An 18461-nucleotide genomic window follows, 5' to 3' on the forward strand; every position below is an offset into this window, starting at 1 on the left:
TACTTCAAAATGTGTTTGTTTTGTCTGTCCGGGTCAAATTTGATCAGATTGTATATTATATGCTCTTATTTTGCCTTTGTACTGTTCCAAACAATGCCTTAAATCATCTTCAGTTTACTTGCATTGTTAGTTGAAACTATGGGTGATAACTATTTTTCTTCGCTATTCAATATATATGTATATATACCACATAAAATATATATATAAATAGGTTATGTTAAAAACCATCCACGATCCGTTGACTCCCATTTATGTGGTTTCTTTAAAACACTAAACAATTCTAATAGCTTATCTAAGATCAATTCATATGTTTCCTTAGTTCCAATACAGTTTCCATCAAAATTATACCCTTCCTTGTTTATTTTAATTAATTGCTTATAGAAATAATTTGTGACTTTATTACTTATTTTTTTAAACTTAATCTTAATTAAAATTATATATAATTAACTTTATTATGAACTATTATAATATAAAAAATGTTATTTTATAGTAACTTTATGGCAACCTTTCATGAAATTTTCTCTCATTTTATTTGAAAATGTTAAAGGGTTTAAGAAATAAGTTTAAATTTTAATATTTTCATTGCCGATATATTCAATATTTAATTTGTTTTTGAAGTACTGCGTCTAATTTCAAAATCGATTTAAGAACATCTCAATTTAATGGCGCAATATTTATTACGAAACCATATACCAAAAAGGCTGAAAGGTTTTTGGCCTGACTGAGAGATCGCAATCGAAAATCGCTTGTGTTTTAATACGCCACGCTACTTTCTTAACTCGATAAAGCTCCAGTCCATTGAGCTTCTTTTACGACATAGAAATGAAAGGAATTCCGAAATGAACTAGTCTCCTACCCACCATATTCGGAAGACCCGGCTTAATATTCGCTTTCTCAGAGTTAAAAAGGATCACTGGAAAACTGTTTAACTCAAATGAGAAGATTTAGATGGAAGCAAGCTTGTATTGTGATTATCACTAGCAAACCGCTATCGAAATGTTACAGGACCGTTAAAACAACAATCTAGAGAAAATCATTAAAAATTAAGCTGTAATAATGATATAAAGCTATTTTTTCATTCAAAATAATGTTCTCTCATTATTAGGCCAAATATTTTTCAACCCGTATAGTGTAATAATACACCTTTATTGATACCCAGTAATAGAATATAGTTGGAGTGCTTTTAAAGATAGTAAGAATTCGAAAATTCAGCCTTGTGCTTACAAAATGTATACCGTACTCTACGCTGGAGTCGCAAATACTGTTATAAAGTGCATATATCATACAATAATATTGTGCAGTAACTTTCCATAAAAGGTTTCCACAATGCCACAATGGACTAAGCTTTTGCAAAATTAAGTGAAGATCAGGCGTTGACTCAGATCTTGAACGGACGTGTGTTGTATGTCATCAAGTGGTCGACGCAAAATGCGGAAATTAACTTCATTAAAATCCATAGAGCCGCTGGAGATTTTCTGCGGATTATGAAAACAATAGCAGTAAAACCGTGGACAAACTGAGGCAAAAGTATCATTAGCATTTGCTTACCTGAAAACGATTCGACAGCATCCATAACTCTTCTTTGCCAGCATCGTTTTTGTACACCTTCATGCCGCTTACAAACTCAATCAGTTTTGGATCGGCCGGTATTTCGATCTCATACTTAACATTGTAGGGCTTGTTCGGACTCCAACGAGTCAACATTATTGGATTGAATGTAACACAGTAGAGATTCCTCTGACTGTCCATTGCCTGGGCGGCACATGAACTGCTACGTTTGCCCACATGACGAAATGCCTGCGGCATGGCATCCACACTATTCATAAAATTGGTGCGGTTGTTTATAACGCTCAGCGGCACTGCATACTCGCTGACACTGGCCAATGGATGGAAGTAGAGCTGTTCTCGATCGCTGGCCAAACCAAACATGCCATCCATCAGAATGAATTTCTCATTGGCAATTGTGTGTGAACCATGATCAGGATCGGGATACATGAATTTATTTTCGATACGCCAAGCTGTATTCAATTCCGAGTCATAAACAATCAGACCATGAAACGTGACATCAGCCTGGAAAAATTTATTAGTACAAGAAGAAAAGAGAGAAAAATAATAAAGGCACGTGGATATAATTAGTTAGCAGCTAACTACTTGAGTGGAAAGCATATGTCTTACGTACAATGTAGACTTGTAGTTTGCGGCAGCGGCCTTTTGGCGGTGGATCGTGTACAATAGCTAATGGCGTGATGAAGAGTGAAGCGCCGGCTACGTATGTGCTTGGTTCGAAGCGATAACGATGGAATAAGGTGTCGGTGTTCAAGTCGAAGACGAGTAGCTGTGGTGGACAATGTTGAACTGTGCCTATGGCGCCCGAATCGAGTACAAACATCTGATTGCACTCCGTGATCTAGAAGGTGGTAAAAAAGGAGCAAAAATATTCAGTTCACGCACATAATCAACGTGCTAAATTTCAACTTACCGCCACACGGAATACAGAAGTAATTTTATCACAATCACTGCCATGTGAGTTGTGCCAACTGTAATCGGGATATGCCTGGAGTACTGGTCCATTCGACTCATTGACCTCAGACACCAGCGCCAAAGTATACGGAATACCCGTGGTGAATCTGGGTATTGTCGTAAAGACACGTGAACCCTTTGTCGCTATGAAATGTTTGGGAAACTGTTGTGATTTTGTTTTTGTTATTTAACTTTACAAATTACTTACGGTGAGAATGGGTTGCCACATCGATGGGTGTTGCGTTTTCTGGTACTAAGTTGCCATTGGCTAATGCTTCTTGACGATCTGCCTCCGTGGGGAAACCAAAGACCATTTGTTTCCACTGATAGACAGTTTCTAGCTCGCGTTGTTTAACACTGATTATGGCATGCGGCGTTAGAGCCAATAATAGTACTACGAGGTATCTTCCCCACATAATGTAGATTTTGTATGTAGAACTTTTGCTGTGAAATGTAAAGTGTGAGATAATTAATATTTGAGCTTAATAATAGTTGTCTACTATTTATTTTATGGTCTACAAGAAGACATTAAATAGAACTTTGAGTAGGGAAAATTATCACAAATCAACGAATAATTATGGGTTCAAAATTTACATTTTTTTATTTTACTTATTTTTAATCTCAAATGGTTTTTATGTTCTAAAATAAAAGTTCCTTATCACAAGTTTCTTCTAGCGTATAGTATTACTGACAATGAAAGTGAATTTTAATATTTGTTTATGTTTATTTTAAGTGTCTTTAATATATTTACATATACAAACAAACATTAATATTTCTTTTGCTGTAATCTCAAGTCGGTGGAGCTCTTTTAAATTAATCAAGTGCTTAATTTTAAATCATCGTTGGTTGTTGTTAGTGTGATAATACAGTTATTTGAGAATATTAATGTATTAGATTCTCTTAACTTTCCTTACTCCAACATTGACCAAATAATATTGGGAGATGCTATGGAATTCATATTTCTTTGGCGGTTATAAGTTTGGAGTCTGTTGCAAGTCGAAAAAGTCTAATTCGAAAATTTCGTTATTGTAAACTTGATGTCGAAATTTCCGAGTAAGCATTTTATAGTGACATGTTTATTAAATACGATAAAAATTCAATTACACATCCGCAGATTTTTTAGATAACTTTAGGGATCAATTTATTTGATCTGTATACTTATTCTCAGGCTGAAGAATAAAGTCCTAAAACTACCTCTAGCGATGGTCTTACGATTTTAAGCTTTTTACTGTAAAATTGATAGGTAGTCAGTGATTTTTTTTTGAAAACTTTAACATATTTGCTTTGAAATAATTTCAGAACCTAGTATATGTTTCGGTATTCAACAGTGTAAAGACGCACTCCAAAAGATCGTCATAGGTTTTTTAATTCATCTCATTATACAGGGTTTGTCCGGATTGTAATAGGAATGAGTGGATAAAAAAAAAATTATTGAACCAATTGTTACAATTCTTTAAAAACTTTCAAAATGCATCGATGCTGCGCTGCCAGCGCGATTTCCAAGCAATGAAGGCGTCACGGAAAGCATTCTCCCATATAGCCTTGAGAACTGAGGTCTATGCTGCTTGGATCCCCTCTGTCGTCTTAAAATGCTTGCCTTTTTTGATTAATGTAAGGTTCTAAGCTACGTTCTCAAGTAACTCTTTTCCGAACTCTACTCGACAGCATGTTTGCAAAAGATTCAGATCGAATCTGTAAGTTAAGATTATTATTTATATTGAGATTATTTGCTATGTTTCTGATGCCCAGTCCACGACGATTTTTAAGCACTGTTTCTTTAACTTTTTGGATATTATCCGCATGAGTGATTGCATGAGGAAAATTTTTGATGACTTTGAGACCTTCAATTTGTGTCACTCAAATACTTGTGTTCGTGATAAAGTTTGGCAGTACACTTCTGCAATATTTTCAAGGTTTACGTAGTCGCGATTCCCTTGGTAGCACAAAATTTGAAGCAAGTTGTTCAATTCTATTTCCATTGGAAAATCACAAAACAAATTTGTCGCGTAGTAAACATACAGCTACCAAACTTCACACAAATATAAAAGGTTGTACCAATCAGGAATATTTTTTTATTGATTCAGTTTGCTCACGCGGTTTAAATGAGCCAGACTAGGTCAAATTTGTTCAGGTGGTGTCTGTACAGTTTTTGGTTTTTTTGCATACTTGAGACAGTCCGCTGGAAACGGTTTGTTTAAAAGATTTTAGTATTAAAGTATTTTATTCAAACCTTCTTAATGTAATTTGAGTTTTATGCACATACTCATGTATATACTTGTACATTTCCATAGGTATAAATTGTTTATACATGAAAGAAATCATATCACTTTTATTGGAAAACCGCGTATAAACGCACAAGTTTTGATGTTTTACTTAAGGAAGACGATATTTACTTTATATCATACCTCGAGCTAGAAGTATTTAGCATCAGCATTTTTGTATGAAATTAGACCGAAACTTTTTCTTACACCAAATCACTGGACATCACAAAACTTAAATCACCTTTCTCAATGAAAACTATGTGAATTATGGAAATAATTTTTTGAAGCACATCTTTTCAACTATTTTTCCGCGTAGTCACTTTCACAATCAAAAAATCACTCGTTTTTTTAATTAAATCCACATGTATCTGAAATATGTATTCCATACATATGCTCGAAATCTGCGAGCTAACACATTTACGTAGTAAATTCAAGAACCGGTAACAGCGGTTATGAATATTTATTTGCCAACTTACCTCAAAAAATCTTCACTGAAAGATTTTTACTGAGTGTTATGGTTTGCTGTTGTGTTATTTGCTGTTGACGAAATAGCTTTCACCGTTTCGGAAATTTTAGGCGCGTGTTTGTGAAATGCCTTTTGACAATTTTAAAATAAACTTTAAAATAAATTGTATATTTTTGAGAGAATTGTCGTCCCCAGCTTATGCGCTCTTAGATGCGAACTGATGCCTATTGGAAATTAACACATCTTTTTATATGGTTCTTGCTTCACAGTGGAACTTATTCATTATCAGTCTTCTTAATCAATATTTTTTTAAGTTTAAGTGGAGGCACGATTTTTCCCTTAAGCATGTAATAATAGATTTGAAGAAAATCAATTACTATTAAATTCCGGCGATACGGGTTTAACGGGTAGCAAGGAGTTCAATTGAAATTCAAATTTAACTGCAATGCCTGTTACATGCTTTTGGAGATAATTTTGTCGCATATGCATAACATATTTATAAATGTTTGTGTGAAGAAATATGTCAAAAAGTATATTTACTTATAGCGTAAATATATGTATGAAACATATGCAAATATATATGCGCTAATTGGGAATTTTTGCGTACGTGCGTTCTGCATTTTTGCTTTGAATAAATCTGTCACTGGGGCGCCATAAAAAGGTATAAGCTTCATTCTTCTTCCTAGTGACTCTAATGTTGGGTTTTCCGCCAACGATTGTTGATCGAGGTCTACGATTATTAGTCATTCTGGTAATTACCAAATATTGCTAATTATTTAGGAAGTAAATTTCAGCAATGAGAATAAATAAAAATTTTTTTAGAGGATTTTGACTTCAGTACTCAGTTAGTATACCTGTTATACTTTTCATATCGGCTTGATTTTAATAAGGTATGTATATGCATTTTAGGATTGTATAATTGAAGGTTTTTTTGAATTTTTAACTAGGAAAAAATTGCATGAAAGCGCTGCTTTACACATTAATATCCCCTTTGGCATTGATTAGTAGGCCATAAAGTGGGTGTCTAATTGTACTCTCATCAGGTTTAACAACTTATCAAGTACTTGTAGTAATTTATTTGCCACTATCTAACTATAAATCTTGTGTCTTTCAAGCAGAATTGGCAGCCAAGAAAGTAGCTTTAGATGTACTCCTCTCAAGTGCGGCTTCTTTTAGGGAGGTATGCATCTTCTCCGATAGCACAGCGGCTATACAAGCCTTGTGCTCGATGCCAATGAGTTTAAAACTAGTCAAGGAGTATATGACCTCACTAGCAGTAGCATCAAGCTATTTCCATATTAAACTGGTCTGGGCGCCTGGCAACAGTGGAATCGTCGGAAAATGTAAAACAGGGAACGAGCAGAGCTCGATATATAGACTTCCCGCAAGCTCAGCAAGTGCTGGTCAGCAATCAGTACCTGTGTTGTTGCGAAAGCCTTCTAGTCCAGAGTGGAACATAAAAGGTCCACTGAAATGCCTCACTTAGCCGCAATAGTAGGCGTCATTGACGCTCATCGGTAAGGCTAAATATTTTAGAGTTCGCAACTAGTCACAGTTGCAATGGAGAAGATGAAGTGAATATATACAGACACTTTCTCCTTCACTGTCCAGCTATCGCCAGACTAAGGCTAAACATCCATACTTTTAATAAACCCGGCGAATTGGCTGAAATAGATATTAACCGCCTCAATAATTCAGTGGTAGGCTCTAGATGTTTTGTTGATATCTGACAGTATTTTTTATCCAAACCTAAGAGTTCTAAGCATCACAGCGGATAAGCGTATAAAGCAGTTCAAATGACACTGACATCGGCTCCCGAGTAATGAGCCTATTTACCTATCTTAACCTAACATATATAATCTTTAGTCTAGGAAGTTATTTTTTTGGATAATGATTCGAATCATGAAATAAAGAATACACAAGCTTTTATTTATTTTCTTTATAGTAAGGTAATCTTCGTTTATAAAATTATGAACTGTATTATAAAATCTGTAAGCAAGTTTAGCACATTAAAGTAACTTTTTGTATGAAAATCATTTGAAAATATATATTTTCGAACTACTGAATTTTTAGTGAATTAAAACACCACATCTTTTTCACAATTGAAATATCTTTCATTACACTATTTTTTTCAGATATTCATATGTATTTTTATCCGTTCATCAACAACTTTTACTGCTTTTCTCACCTAAATAATTTTATCACGAGCACTTAGTATAACACCAAATCGTTAAATTGTTTTCCAAACTGTAAATATGTATATTAAGCCGTTTCTAGTTCAATATAAGCGCGTCTTCAGTGTGCGACAAAAATTTTGCTCCAACGCAGGAGATGTTTTCGTCTGCGATTACAGCGAGTAACTATTTCATATACTGACCGGAAGATCGATACAGGCGCTCGAATCGTCTTCAATTCGCAACATCAATGACGTACAGCAAGTAGTATCAACAGAAACGGCAAAGTCAACAATAACAACATACTAGCCATTGCGGCCCCGTTCACCCTACCTTATCTATGTCACACACTCGGTATATGCATGAGTACTCATAAGTGGCTGCGCAGTGCGTATGTGTGTGCTAATCTACGAAGCCTGGCTTCTTCAATGAGACGCAGATGTGATTACAGGTTCGCTAAATGATTTTTCAATCGTGAGCTTGTTCTAAAGCTGGAATGAGCAGTTTTTGGGCGGGTTGGTGACGGTCTTATGCGTTGTCATTATAACGCTTTTTTACGGTTGTTTACTTAGGTGGACTACCAAATAAATATTGGTAGTAGCTGTTTACAGTTGAGAATGAACAGCCCAACCGACCCACCTTACAATAACAACATCCCTTTCAGCTATTTCGAAGAGCTTAAATTTTGTTTTCAATGAATTATTTGACATTTCTTTTCATAAACTTCTATTAGCGTTGTTATTAAATTAGCCAAATAGCTCAACCTCAAGCTTAAAGCTGATTAAGTGGAAGTCGTTTCAATATTTAATTGGAAAATTTCACATTCGTCATACTAATGTTGCTCAGTTGGGTATTCCCTTTTATTGTTTGTTTATTTTTATTTTTACTATCCTTATCATTAGAAAACAATTTTATTAAGAAAATTCATTACATTTTTATTAGTACTAGAGTAAAGTTATGGGCTATCGTCGCATTATATATTTATATACCTCCTCAGAATTTCACACTTTTTAGAAAGGGACAGTAATAAATTTGTTTAAATATGTTTAGAAAAGCAATAAAGGCTCGGATTTCTTTGAGAAAAACTCTTTAAAGTATGTAAGGATTGGAAATTTGGAGAGAGGACTTTACTTCTCAATTGTCTACTTACTTCGAAGTAGCACCTGTTGGCAAGAGACATTCTGCGTTGGAGGCTGACACTGTTGCTGGAGATGATGCTGGTTTCAAAATAGACGAAATTGTCTACGACTTCGAAGTTATGACCGTTAACAGTGACGTGGGAGATAAGTCGCGAGTGTGACGACTGCTTGTTTGTCATGTTAATTCATTCATAATAAAGTTCACTATTAATCAATATATTAATTGCTTGTACGCCTATAAAACACCCTCTACTTTGATTGCTATTAATTACACATTCCATTACTTAAAATAATGAATAAAACAAATTACGATGCCAATCAAATCATATGCAAGTGCCTATAATTTTGATGAATGAGCAGATTTATTAAAAGACTAATTGCTTTAATGCTAATTTTAAAATGTAAAAATAATACGGCATATAGAATTTGTATATATATTTATATACAAATATATATGTAGTATAAAGAATGAAATGTACATTACAAATATATTTTGAGATTCATTGAGGCTGTCACATCAATCAAATTGAGTTTATGTAAAGAGTGAAACTCTTTACTGGAGAAATTACGACAAGAACTGAAGTTTAAAAGCGTAGAAATTATAGCCATTAGATAGAACTAAAGTATCAAGGGATTATTGAAACATTGCTAACTGGACTCAATTTATGACGCTCATTACTAATATATGTTTTTACGGTCAGATTTTATAAGGAACCAATCTGAAAATGAGTGATGTAGTGTATTATTAGAAAATACTAAATTGAATCTAATTGTAAAGGAAATAAAAATTAGTTCTAAAAATACATTAAGCAACCAATTTGAATTGAAGAACCCGATACTATAGTATAATGCTGCACCAGTCATTTCCTTCTTTACTATTACATGTTTCTATGAGTGCGGTTTGATATATAGTTTTTAAAAATACAAATTTTCGTAGGACGGTGATTCATTTTTAAAAATAGTCTTATTTTAGCTTGATACATCTGACACATCGAAGCTCGAACTTAGTTAACCCATTTGAGAAGTACATTTGCAAGAGGTCTCTAAATTTGACCCACGTGGCGGAGGCAAGCTCCTCTTCTAACTCAAATTTCTACCCGCAAAGTGAAGTCAAGTTTGTAAAAAAAATCTGGAGAATTCGTTGGACGAGGTATAAGTTCACATCTTGATTTGACTTAGCTCAAATCTTAAGCAAAAGAAATGTTGGGCGGGATTGCCCGCATAGACTTGTTGAAACTAATCACGAGCTTCAATTTCAGCCATGAAAAAGTTGGTTATCATGGCGTGATAACGGTCACCATTGCCGGTTACGTCCTCACCAACATTATATAGCTTTTTCGAACCAAATGCGGCATTTTTTTTTGCTTGTTTACACACCGTTCGAGCCTGAAATGGGCTCCATCGCTGAACAAAATTTGGCTCTAAAATGTCGGAATATAGAGCGGCTTTAGTTCTTGTACAAGCTGTTTTTTGTACGCTTTCAATTTAAGATCTTGATGTCGGTCCGAGTTGCAAATTCTATGCTGGAGTCGTAAATACTGTTATAAAGTGCATATAGTGACATATTGACCTACATACACTCAATAATAAATAAATAAATAAACATTATTCACTTCAAGAAAGACTTCAAACCTAAACTCTCAAGCAAATAGCGATTTGGAATGCATGAAAATATTTATAAGAATATACATATGTACATACAAAAGTACATATAAGTAGCCAGCGAACACACTGCAGTAAATGTAACTAATAAAGATTAAGCTGAGTTGAAATAAAGAGCCTTCTTTTCTTTATTGCACCAAAACTATTTGCATATCAAACAATAATATTGGGCAGTAATTTTCCATAAAAGGTTTCCACAATGCCACAATAGACTTTTTGCAAAATCCAGTGAAGATCAGTCGCTGTTTTGTATGTCATCAAGTGGTCGACGCAAAATGCGGAAATTAATTTCACTAAAATCAATAGCGCCGTTGGCGATTTCCTGCGAATTATGGAAACATTAGCAGTAAAACCCTGAACAAATTGAGGCAAAAGTATCACTGGCAATTGCTTACCTGAAAACGATCCGACAGCATCCATAACTCCTCTACGCCGGTATCGTTTGTGTGCACCTTCATGCCGCTTACAAACTCAATCAGTTGTGGATCTGCTGGTATTTCGATCTCATTTTCAGGTGTGTACGTCGCATTCGGACTCCAATAAGTCAACTTTATTGGATTGAATGTAACAAAGTAGAGATTCCCCTGACTGTCCATTGCCTCGGCGGCAGTTGAACTGCTGCGTGTGCCTACTTGACTAAATGCCTCCGGCATGGCAACGTCACTATCCAAAAAATTGGTACGGTTGTTTATAATGCTCAGCGGGACTGCATACTCGGTCACACTGGCCAAAGGATGGAAGTAGAGCTGCTCTTGATCACTGGCCAAAGCAAACATGCCATCCATTAGAATGAATGTCTGATTGGCAATTGTGTGGACACCTTGATCAGGATGGGGATACATAAATCTATTCTCGATACGCCAAGCTGCATCCAATTCCGAGTCATAAACAACCAGACCATGAAACGTGACATCGGTCTTCAATGATTTATTAGTACAGGAAAATAGAGAGAAAATTTATAAACATACGAATTAATAACGAGTTAGTAGTGAGTAGTGAGTTTAAGGAGCAGACTTATTACGTACCATGTACACTTTTACATTGCTACAGTTACCGGTTGGCGGAGGATCACTCACAATAGCTCTTGGCGTAATGAAGAGTGAAGCGTTTGCTGTGTATATGCTTGGATCAAAAACATAACGATGCGACAAGGTATCGGTGTTCAAGTCGAAGACGAGTAGCTGTGGTGGACAATGTTTAACCGTGAATATAGCGCCCGTATCGAGTACAAACATCTGATTGCACTCCGTGATCTACAAGATGGTAAAAAAGGAGCAAAAATAGTATTCAGTTCACGCACCTAATCATCATGCCAAATGGCAACCTACCGCCACACGGTACACTGAAGTAATTTTATCACAATCATCGCCATATGAATTGTGCCAACTGTAGTCGGGATATGGCATCAGCACTGGTCCATTATCCTCAGTTGTGTTAGTCACCACTGCTAAAGTATACGGAATGCCCGTAGTGAATCTGGGTGTTGTCGTAAAGACACGTGTTCCCTTTTCCGCTAAAGAGTGTGTGGAAAATTGGTGTGATTTTGTTTTTGTTATTAAAGTTGACACATTACTTACAGTGGTAGTCGACCGCCACATCGATGGGTGTTGCGTTTTCTGGTATTAAGTTGCCATTGGCTATTGCTTCTTGACGATCTGCATCCGTGGGGAAGCCAAATACCATTTGTTTCCACTCATACACAGTTTCTAGCTCGCTACTGAGTATGGCATGCGGCGTTAGAGCCAATAACAGTACTACGAGGTATCTTCCCCACATATTGTAAACTTTTGCTGTGAAATGTAAAGTGTGAGATAATTAATATTTGAGCTTCATAATAGAACTGTTGTCTACTATTTATTTTATGGTCTGCAAGAAGACATTAAATAGAACTTTGACAAGCGAAAATGATAATAAAAACATCGAATAATTATGGGTTAAAAAATTGCAATTTTTTATTTTACTTATTTTTAATCTCAAATGGTTTTTATGTTCTAAAATAAAAGTTCCTTATCACAAGTTTCTTCTAGCGTATAGTATTACTGAAAATGAAAGTGAATTTTAATATTTGTTTATGTTTATTTTAAGTGTCTTTAATATATTCACATATACAAACAAACATTAATATGTATTTACTTTGCTGTAATCTCAAGTCGGTGGAGCTCTTTTATATTGAACATGTGTTTTATTTTAAATTATCATTGGTTGTTGTTATTGTAATAATACAGTTATTTGAGAATATTAATATATTCGATTCTCTTAACTTTCCCTATTCCAACATTGATCGAATAATTTTAGGAGATGTTATGGAATTCATATTTCTTGGGCGGTTATAAGTTTGGAGTCTGTTGCAAGTCGAAAAAGTCTAATTCGAAAATTTCGTTATCGCAAATTTGATGTTGAAATTCCCGAGTGTGCATTTTATAGTGACATGTTTATTAAATACGATAAAAATTTAATTACACATCCGCAGATTTATTAGATAACTTTACGGATCAATTTATTTGATCTGTATAATTATTCTTAGGCTGAAGAATAAAATCCTAAAACTACCTCTAGTGATGGCCTTACGATTTTAAGCTTTTCACTGTAGAATTGATAGGTAGTCAGTGATTCTTTTTAGAAAACTTTAACATATGTTTCGGTATTCAACAGTGTAAACTCTAAAAAGTGGATTAAAAAAAAATTTAAACCAATCGTTACAAATCTTTAAACACTTTCAAAATAGGCTCCTTCTGCGTCGATGCTTCACACGAATATACTATAAAAGGTTGTACCAATTAGGAATATATTTTTATTGATTCAGTTTGCTCACGCAGATTAAATTTATATTCGTTGATAAAAATTGTTTATACATGAAAGAAATCATATCACTCTTATTGACAAATCCTGTATAAAAGCACAAGTTTCGATATTCACTTCAAATCATACCTAGCAGTATTTAGTATCACCATTTTTGTATGAAATTAGCCCACAAATACTTTTCTTTACACCAATATGCTCGAAATCTTCGAGCTTACACATTTACGTAGTACATTAAAGGACCGGTAACCGCGGTTATGAATATTTATTTGCCAACTTACCTCAAAAAATCTTCACTGCTGTTGTGTTATTTGCTGTTGACGAAATAGCTTTCACCGTTTCGGAAATTTTAGGCGCGTGTTTGTGAAATGCCTTTTGACAATTTTGAAATAAACTTTAAAAGAAATTGTATATTTTTGAGAGAATTGTCGTTCACAACTTATGCGCTCTTAGATGCGACCTGAAGTCTACTGGAAATTAACACATCTTTTTATATGGTTCTTGCTTCACAGTGGAACTTATTCCTTATCAGTCTTCTTAATCAATAGTTTTTCAACAAAGACTGGGACGTTATAAAAAGATAAAAGCTTCATTCTTTCTACTAGTGAATAAGAAATACATATATCCGAATGTAAGTTTGTTTGTTACGCTTTCACGCAAAAACTACTTAACCGATCGTCATAAAATTTTTTACATATACTCTTGGAAGTATTAGAAGTAATATAGGGTACTTTATATTAAAAATAAATGTTTACGGAAGATAAAAAAATTGTTTGTCAAAAAATCGTCAAATTTAGCTACTTCAACGCCAAGTAATGAAGTTTTAACCCTATTTGCTGTAATACCGTCCCACTGTATTACCGGCGGTGGCGACAATATCTAATTCAATTGAATATATGTAGTTTCAACTGTTTCTAATTTTTCTATATTTATTGTTATTTTCTTCTGTCGTTACATGCAGTATAAAACTATTGAAATTTTTGAGGTAATCCGTAATTTTTGTGGTTAGCTGTTACTTTATTATTTTAGATCTTACTCGCAGATGTTAATTCTAACTCTGCTTTGCTTTGAAAATGCCTCGGAAGCGGAAATCTGGTCTATCCAGAAATTCATTGCGGGCCTGTAAAAGTTGCACGAAATCAAGAAACTTGTTATTGGCTCAATGAATAAAAAATGTCAGTACTGCGATGCTTTTAAATGGAAAGATGAAACTGCTGGAATGTGCTGTTCCGGTAGTACGGCTCGTAAAGTTTCACTTCCATTACTTGGTGAACCAAAAGAGCCTTTGAAAACTTTATTATTAAATGTTACAGATGAGTCAAACAATTTCTAAGCAAAATAAGAAAGTATAACTCTTGCTTTCAAATGACATCCTTTGGAGTTGATAAAGTGATAAGAATGCCCGGGTTTTCACCAACTTTTACTATCACTATTTCCAGAAGATGATGATCAGCATAAATTTCTGTAGGTATACTTTATAGGTGATGAACAAAATAAAAAAAAAGTTTCCTGCATGGACTTTTATGCGTATTACATGATGCTTCGAGAGCATGACTTCAACCTTCTTCTGCGTACAAGTCAACTTTTTCATCAATTCTTGGTAGATATGTATATTAAAGTAGAGAGTGAACGTCTTCGTTACATTTCTCTAAACCAGAAAAAGTTACGAGCTGAAGATTACATACATTTACAAGATGCGATTAGTGCAGACAATAATATCAGACCTAACGACATTGAAAAAATGGTTATTTTACCGTCCACTTTTGTGAACAGTCGCCGTTATCTCCATGAGTGCACGCAAGACGTATTTTCTTATGTAAGAACTTACGGAAGGCCTGATCTCTTCGTAACTTTTACCTGTAATCCTTCGTGGCAGGATATAACTCAAGAGCTTATGTCTGGGCAAAAGGCTACTGATCGACATGCCATAGTTGCCCGCGTGTTTCGATACAAGGTCCAAAAGTTAATGAACGTTGTAACAAAAGGAAATATATTTGGAGATGTCCAGTACCATATGTACTCTATTGAATGGCAGAAAAGGTCTACCACATGTGCACATATTAATTTTGCTAAAGCAGAAGCTACTTCCTAATCAAATTGACAACATAATTTGCGCTGAAATTCCAGATCCAGAAGAAGATAAAAATCTGCATGACACGATTATTAAAAATATGATACACGGTCCCTGTGGAGCTCGCAATCCAGCATCACCTTGCATGCAAAATGGCAAGTGTACAAACAAGTATCCTCGAGAAATGATTAAAGAAACAGTTCACAGTGAAAAGGGTTATTAGTTATACAGACGTAGGGCGCCTGCTGATGGTGGTAAACAAGTTAACATTCGTACTCGCAGTGGGGAAATAAAGAACTTTGATAATAGCTGGGTAGTGCCCTATTCCCCGATTTTGTGTAAATTATTCAACGCCCACATTAATGTTTAGGCTTGCAATTCTGTGTGTGCAATTAAATATATTTGCAAGTACTGTGCTGTACAGGCCCTCAATGAAATACAAACTTATCATTACATGGAAGATATCCCACTGTTACACATCTTGCAGTACACTTAAAAAATGGAACGCTTGTCTTTTTTGCTGAAAATACCTTTCAAGACAGGACTATATCTCCACCTAAGACCACGCAGTCAGCCTTTTTTCACCTTTGTCAGAATGATACTTTTGCAAAGACATTATTGTATACTGAGGTTCTCCGTTATTATACATAGAACAGTTCAAAAAAAGAATGGCGTCGTCGTATTCATGGTACACCTATTCAAAACCAACCTGGGGTTAAGACATCGGGCTCTCTTGGTCTTGTCTATACCGTATATGTTACGAATTTTGAATGCTTTTGTCTGCGCATGTTGCTGCATCATGTTAGAGGTCCAATTAGTTTTACAGAACTTAAAATTGTCAACGATCAGGAATGTCAAACATACCGAGGAGCATGTGAAGCTCGGCGAATGTTAGAAAATGACAATCATTGGGACGAAACTATGGAGGAAGCTGTACAATACCGATCGCCAGATAAAATCAGGGAACTTTACGTCACCAAGTATTTACAGACATATAAATGGGTATCTCGAATTCCGAGATTCTTACCTAATTTAAGCTTAAATGACTGGTCTATAAGAGCAATATTAGCACCAAGAAATGAAATTGTTAATAGGAGCAACACTGACATTTTAAAGGAGGTTCCAGGAGAAAGGAAGGAATATTTGTCAATGGATACAATTATAGATAGATTCATATCCTGTGGAGTTTTTAAATTCACTTGAACTATCGGGTGTACAGTCACATTAACTTCAATTGAAACTAAATGTACCAGTAATGCTTATGCGAAATCTAGATGCTCCTCGGCTATGTAATGGAACAAAGCTTCGGATAATAAAATTGGGACAGAACATACTTGGCGCTACTATTTTAACAGGTGTCGCTAAGGAAAATAGTCGGATAACAATTATTCCCACTGACCTTCCATTCCAATTTAAAAGGGTTCAGTTTCCCGTCAAGCTTAGCTTTGCTGTCACTATAAACAAAGCACAAGGACAAACATTACAGGTAGCAGGAGTACATTTAGAAAACCCATGCTTCTCTCATGGTCAACTTTATGTAGCCTGTTCACGTGTATCTAATTCCCGAAATTTACACATATTTGCACCCGACGGTAAAACTTATAACATTGTCTACAAAAATATTCTAGATAGATTAATACTTTGTATTTTATTTTTTTAAATTGTTAGAATTCAGAATTACTTATTTTTGTTACGGTGAAATATATTTTAACATTTGTTGTTGCATTTCAATACGCATATTTTAAGGTGTTGAAACTTCTTGGTCTGTAGTAATTTTTAAAAATTGTTGATCTCAGCCAAGCAATAAAATTTAGTTATCATAATGACTCATTTCTATTATTATACCCTTACCCTTCATCTCTCATACTTATTTAATGGCAACACTGCGGGCGAAGCCGCGGGTAAAAAGCTAGTGTAAATATAGTTACATACGCTATTTGGGATTTTTTGCGTACGTGCGTTCTGCATTTTTGCTTTCACTAAATCTGTCACTGTCGCGCCATAAAAAGATATAAGCTTCGTGATAAAGTTTGGCAGTACAATTATGCAATATTTTTAATGTTGGCGAAGTCGCGATTCCCTTGATAACATAAAATTTGAAGCAAGTTGTTCAATTCTATTTCCATTGGAAAATCCCAAATAAATTTGTCGCGTAGTAAACACACAGCTACCAAACTTCACACAAATATAAAAGGTTGTACCAATCGGGAATATTTTTTTTATTGATTCAGTTTGCTCACGCGGTTTAAATGAGCTAGACTGGGTTAAATTTGTTCAGGTGGTAGCTCCATATTACCTTCGTCAAACGTGGGTGTTTCTGTATTTCTTTGCAATTCGACGTCGGATTCGTCCAACTATTCAGTGTAACATAGTCCTTCAAACTTTACATACACCTTTTGAATCGGTTCGATATTCGTTAAACAAATTTTTGACTACTGCCATTGAAGGAGAATAGTTACCGCAAACAACATACAGTGGCTTTATGATTTCCTTTCCCAAAAATCGAAATTCCGCCGATATTGCTACCCTCGTTTTTCTAAACTCCGCGGACTCACCGATTCTATTGCGACAGTAGCGGCATGTGGCTTTGAGACTCAACACTTATCGATCTGTATGCTGTTGAAAACAAATTTATTGATATACTTTGCCAGCAAATTACGGCATAAAAGAAGAAGAAATGTTAACCTCGGCTACACTGAAGCTGTAATGGCCTTCATAGGTTCAAGTTTTCTTTCAAGAACTCTATTTTGATCGGTCTTATGTAGTCCAAGGCACGGACTCTTGTGGAGAAAAGGACGAGTTTAAAACTTCATGTCTGCGGTTCGCGTGTATACAGAAATACGATTCATCCGACCACTCAGATCATTTATGCTTGAACTGAAATTCTTAATTCTTGTGAAAGAACATTCGATACCATTATGAAACTCGATTTATTTTGCATGGCCACCACGGGCATGCATGAAGTTCATCAATCGTCGCTGGCTTGTTGGCATATACCATAGATTTGACGTAGCCTCACAGGAAATAGTCTAACGACATCAAATCGCACGACCGAGGCGGCCAATTGACTTGGCCATTTCGTGAGATAACGCATTCACCAATAAGTTTTCAATAAGTCGAAAGTCACGCTGTGATGCTTGTGGCGCCGTCCTGTTGGAACCACATATTGTTCAAGTCCATGTCATGCAATTCGGGTCAAAAATATTCGGTTATCATTAAGCGGAAGCGATTCCCATTCGCAGTAACTTGAAGATCCTGAACATCACGGAAGAAGTACGGCTCAATGACGCCGCCGGCCCATAAACCGCCCGAAACTGTAATTCTTCGGGATACAATGGCGACTTATGGTGTACGTGTGGACTGCTGTCT

The 18461-nt window shown here is 35.3% G+C and overlaps 2 protein-coding genes and 1 long non-coding RNA gene across 4 annotated transcripts in view; 1 reads left to right on the top strand and 2 right to left on the bottom strand.

Moving 5' to 3' along the window:
* The window catches only part of LOC125776188 (uncharacterized), a 205569-nt gene that overhangs the window by 56466 nt on the left and 130642 nt on the right, over positions 1-18461 (top strand). The window lies entirely within an intron of this gene.
* Positions 944-7604, bottom strand: LOC105229891 (protein yellow). Of its 2 annotated transcripts, XM_049447114.1 has the most exons (7): positions 7436-7602; positions 5258-5471; positions 2729-2964; positions 2480-2664; positions 2180-2407; positions 1549-2070; positions 944-1475 (listed from the first exon to the last, which is right to left on the bottom strand). In XM_049447114.1, the coding sequence occupies exons 3-7, from the start codon at positions 2934-2936 to the stop codon at positions 1356-1358; spliced, it is 1263 nt and encodes a 420-aa protein (XP_049303071.1). In that variant the 5' UTR covers positions 2937-2964; positions 5258-5471; positions 7436-7602; the 3' UTR covers positions 944-1355. The 2 variants fall into 2 exon arrangements, with proteins under 2 accessions (XP_049303071.1, XP_049303070.1); XM_049447113.1 differs by lacking the exon at positions 5258-5471 and having other exon boundaries at positions 7436-7604.
* LOC105229892 (protein yellow-like) lies at positions 10329-13550 on the bottom strand. Its single transcript, XM_011210385.4, has 6 exons — positions 13303-13550; positions 11800-12012; positions 11551-11735; positions 11248-11475; positions 10618-11139; positions 10329-10544 (listed from the first exon to the last, which is right to left on the bottom strand). Exons 2-6 carry the CDS (start codon positions 11996-11998, stop codon positions 10458-10460), a joined length of 1221 nt encoding a protein of 406 aa, XP_011208687.2. The 5' UTR covers positions 11999-12012; positions 13303-13550; the 3' UTR covers positions 10329-10457.

This window comes from Bactrocera dorsalis, chromosome 2 (assembly GCF_023373825.1).
Source record: "Bactrocera dorsalis isolate Fly_Bdor chromosome 2, ASM2337382v1, whole genome shotgun sequence".
Lineage (NCBI taxonomy): Eukaryota > Metazoa > Arthropoda > Insecta > Diptera > Tephritidae > Bactrocera > Bactrocera dorsalis.

Coding starts and splice junctions, on each gene's coding strand:
- LOC105229891 (XM_049447113.1), bottom strand. CDS start 2,936: ATGTGGGGAAGATACCTCGTAGTACTATTATTGGCTCTAACGCCGCAT. Junction 2,665..2,728: donor TGTGGCAACCCATTCTCACC/GTAAGTAATTTG, acceptor AACATTTCATAG/CGACAAAGGGTTCACGTGTC. Junction 2,071..2,179: donor GCAAACTACAAGTCTACATT/GTACGTAAGACA, acceptor AAATTTTTCCAG/GCTGATGTCACGTTTCATGG.
- LOC105229892 (XM_011210385.4), bottom strand. CDS start 11,998: ATGTGGGGAAGATACCTCGTAGTACTGTTATTGGCTCTAACGCCGCAT. Junction 11,736..11,799: donor TGTGGCGGTCGACTACCACT/GTAAGTAATGTG, acceptor CACACTCTTTAG/CGGAAAAGGGAACACGTGTC. Junction 11,140..11,247: donor GCAATGTAAAAGTGTACATG/GTACGTAATAAG, acceptor AAATCATTGAAG/ACCGATGTCACGTTTCATGG.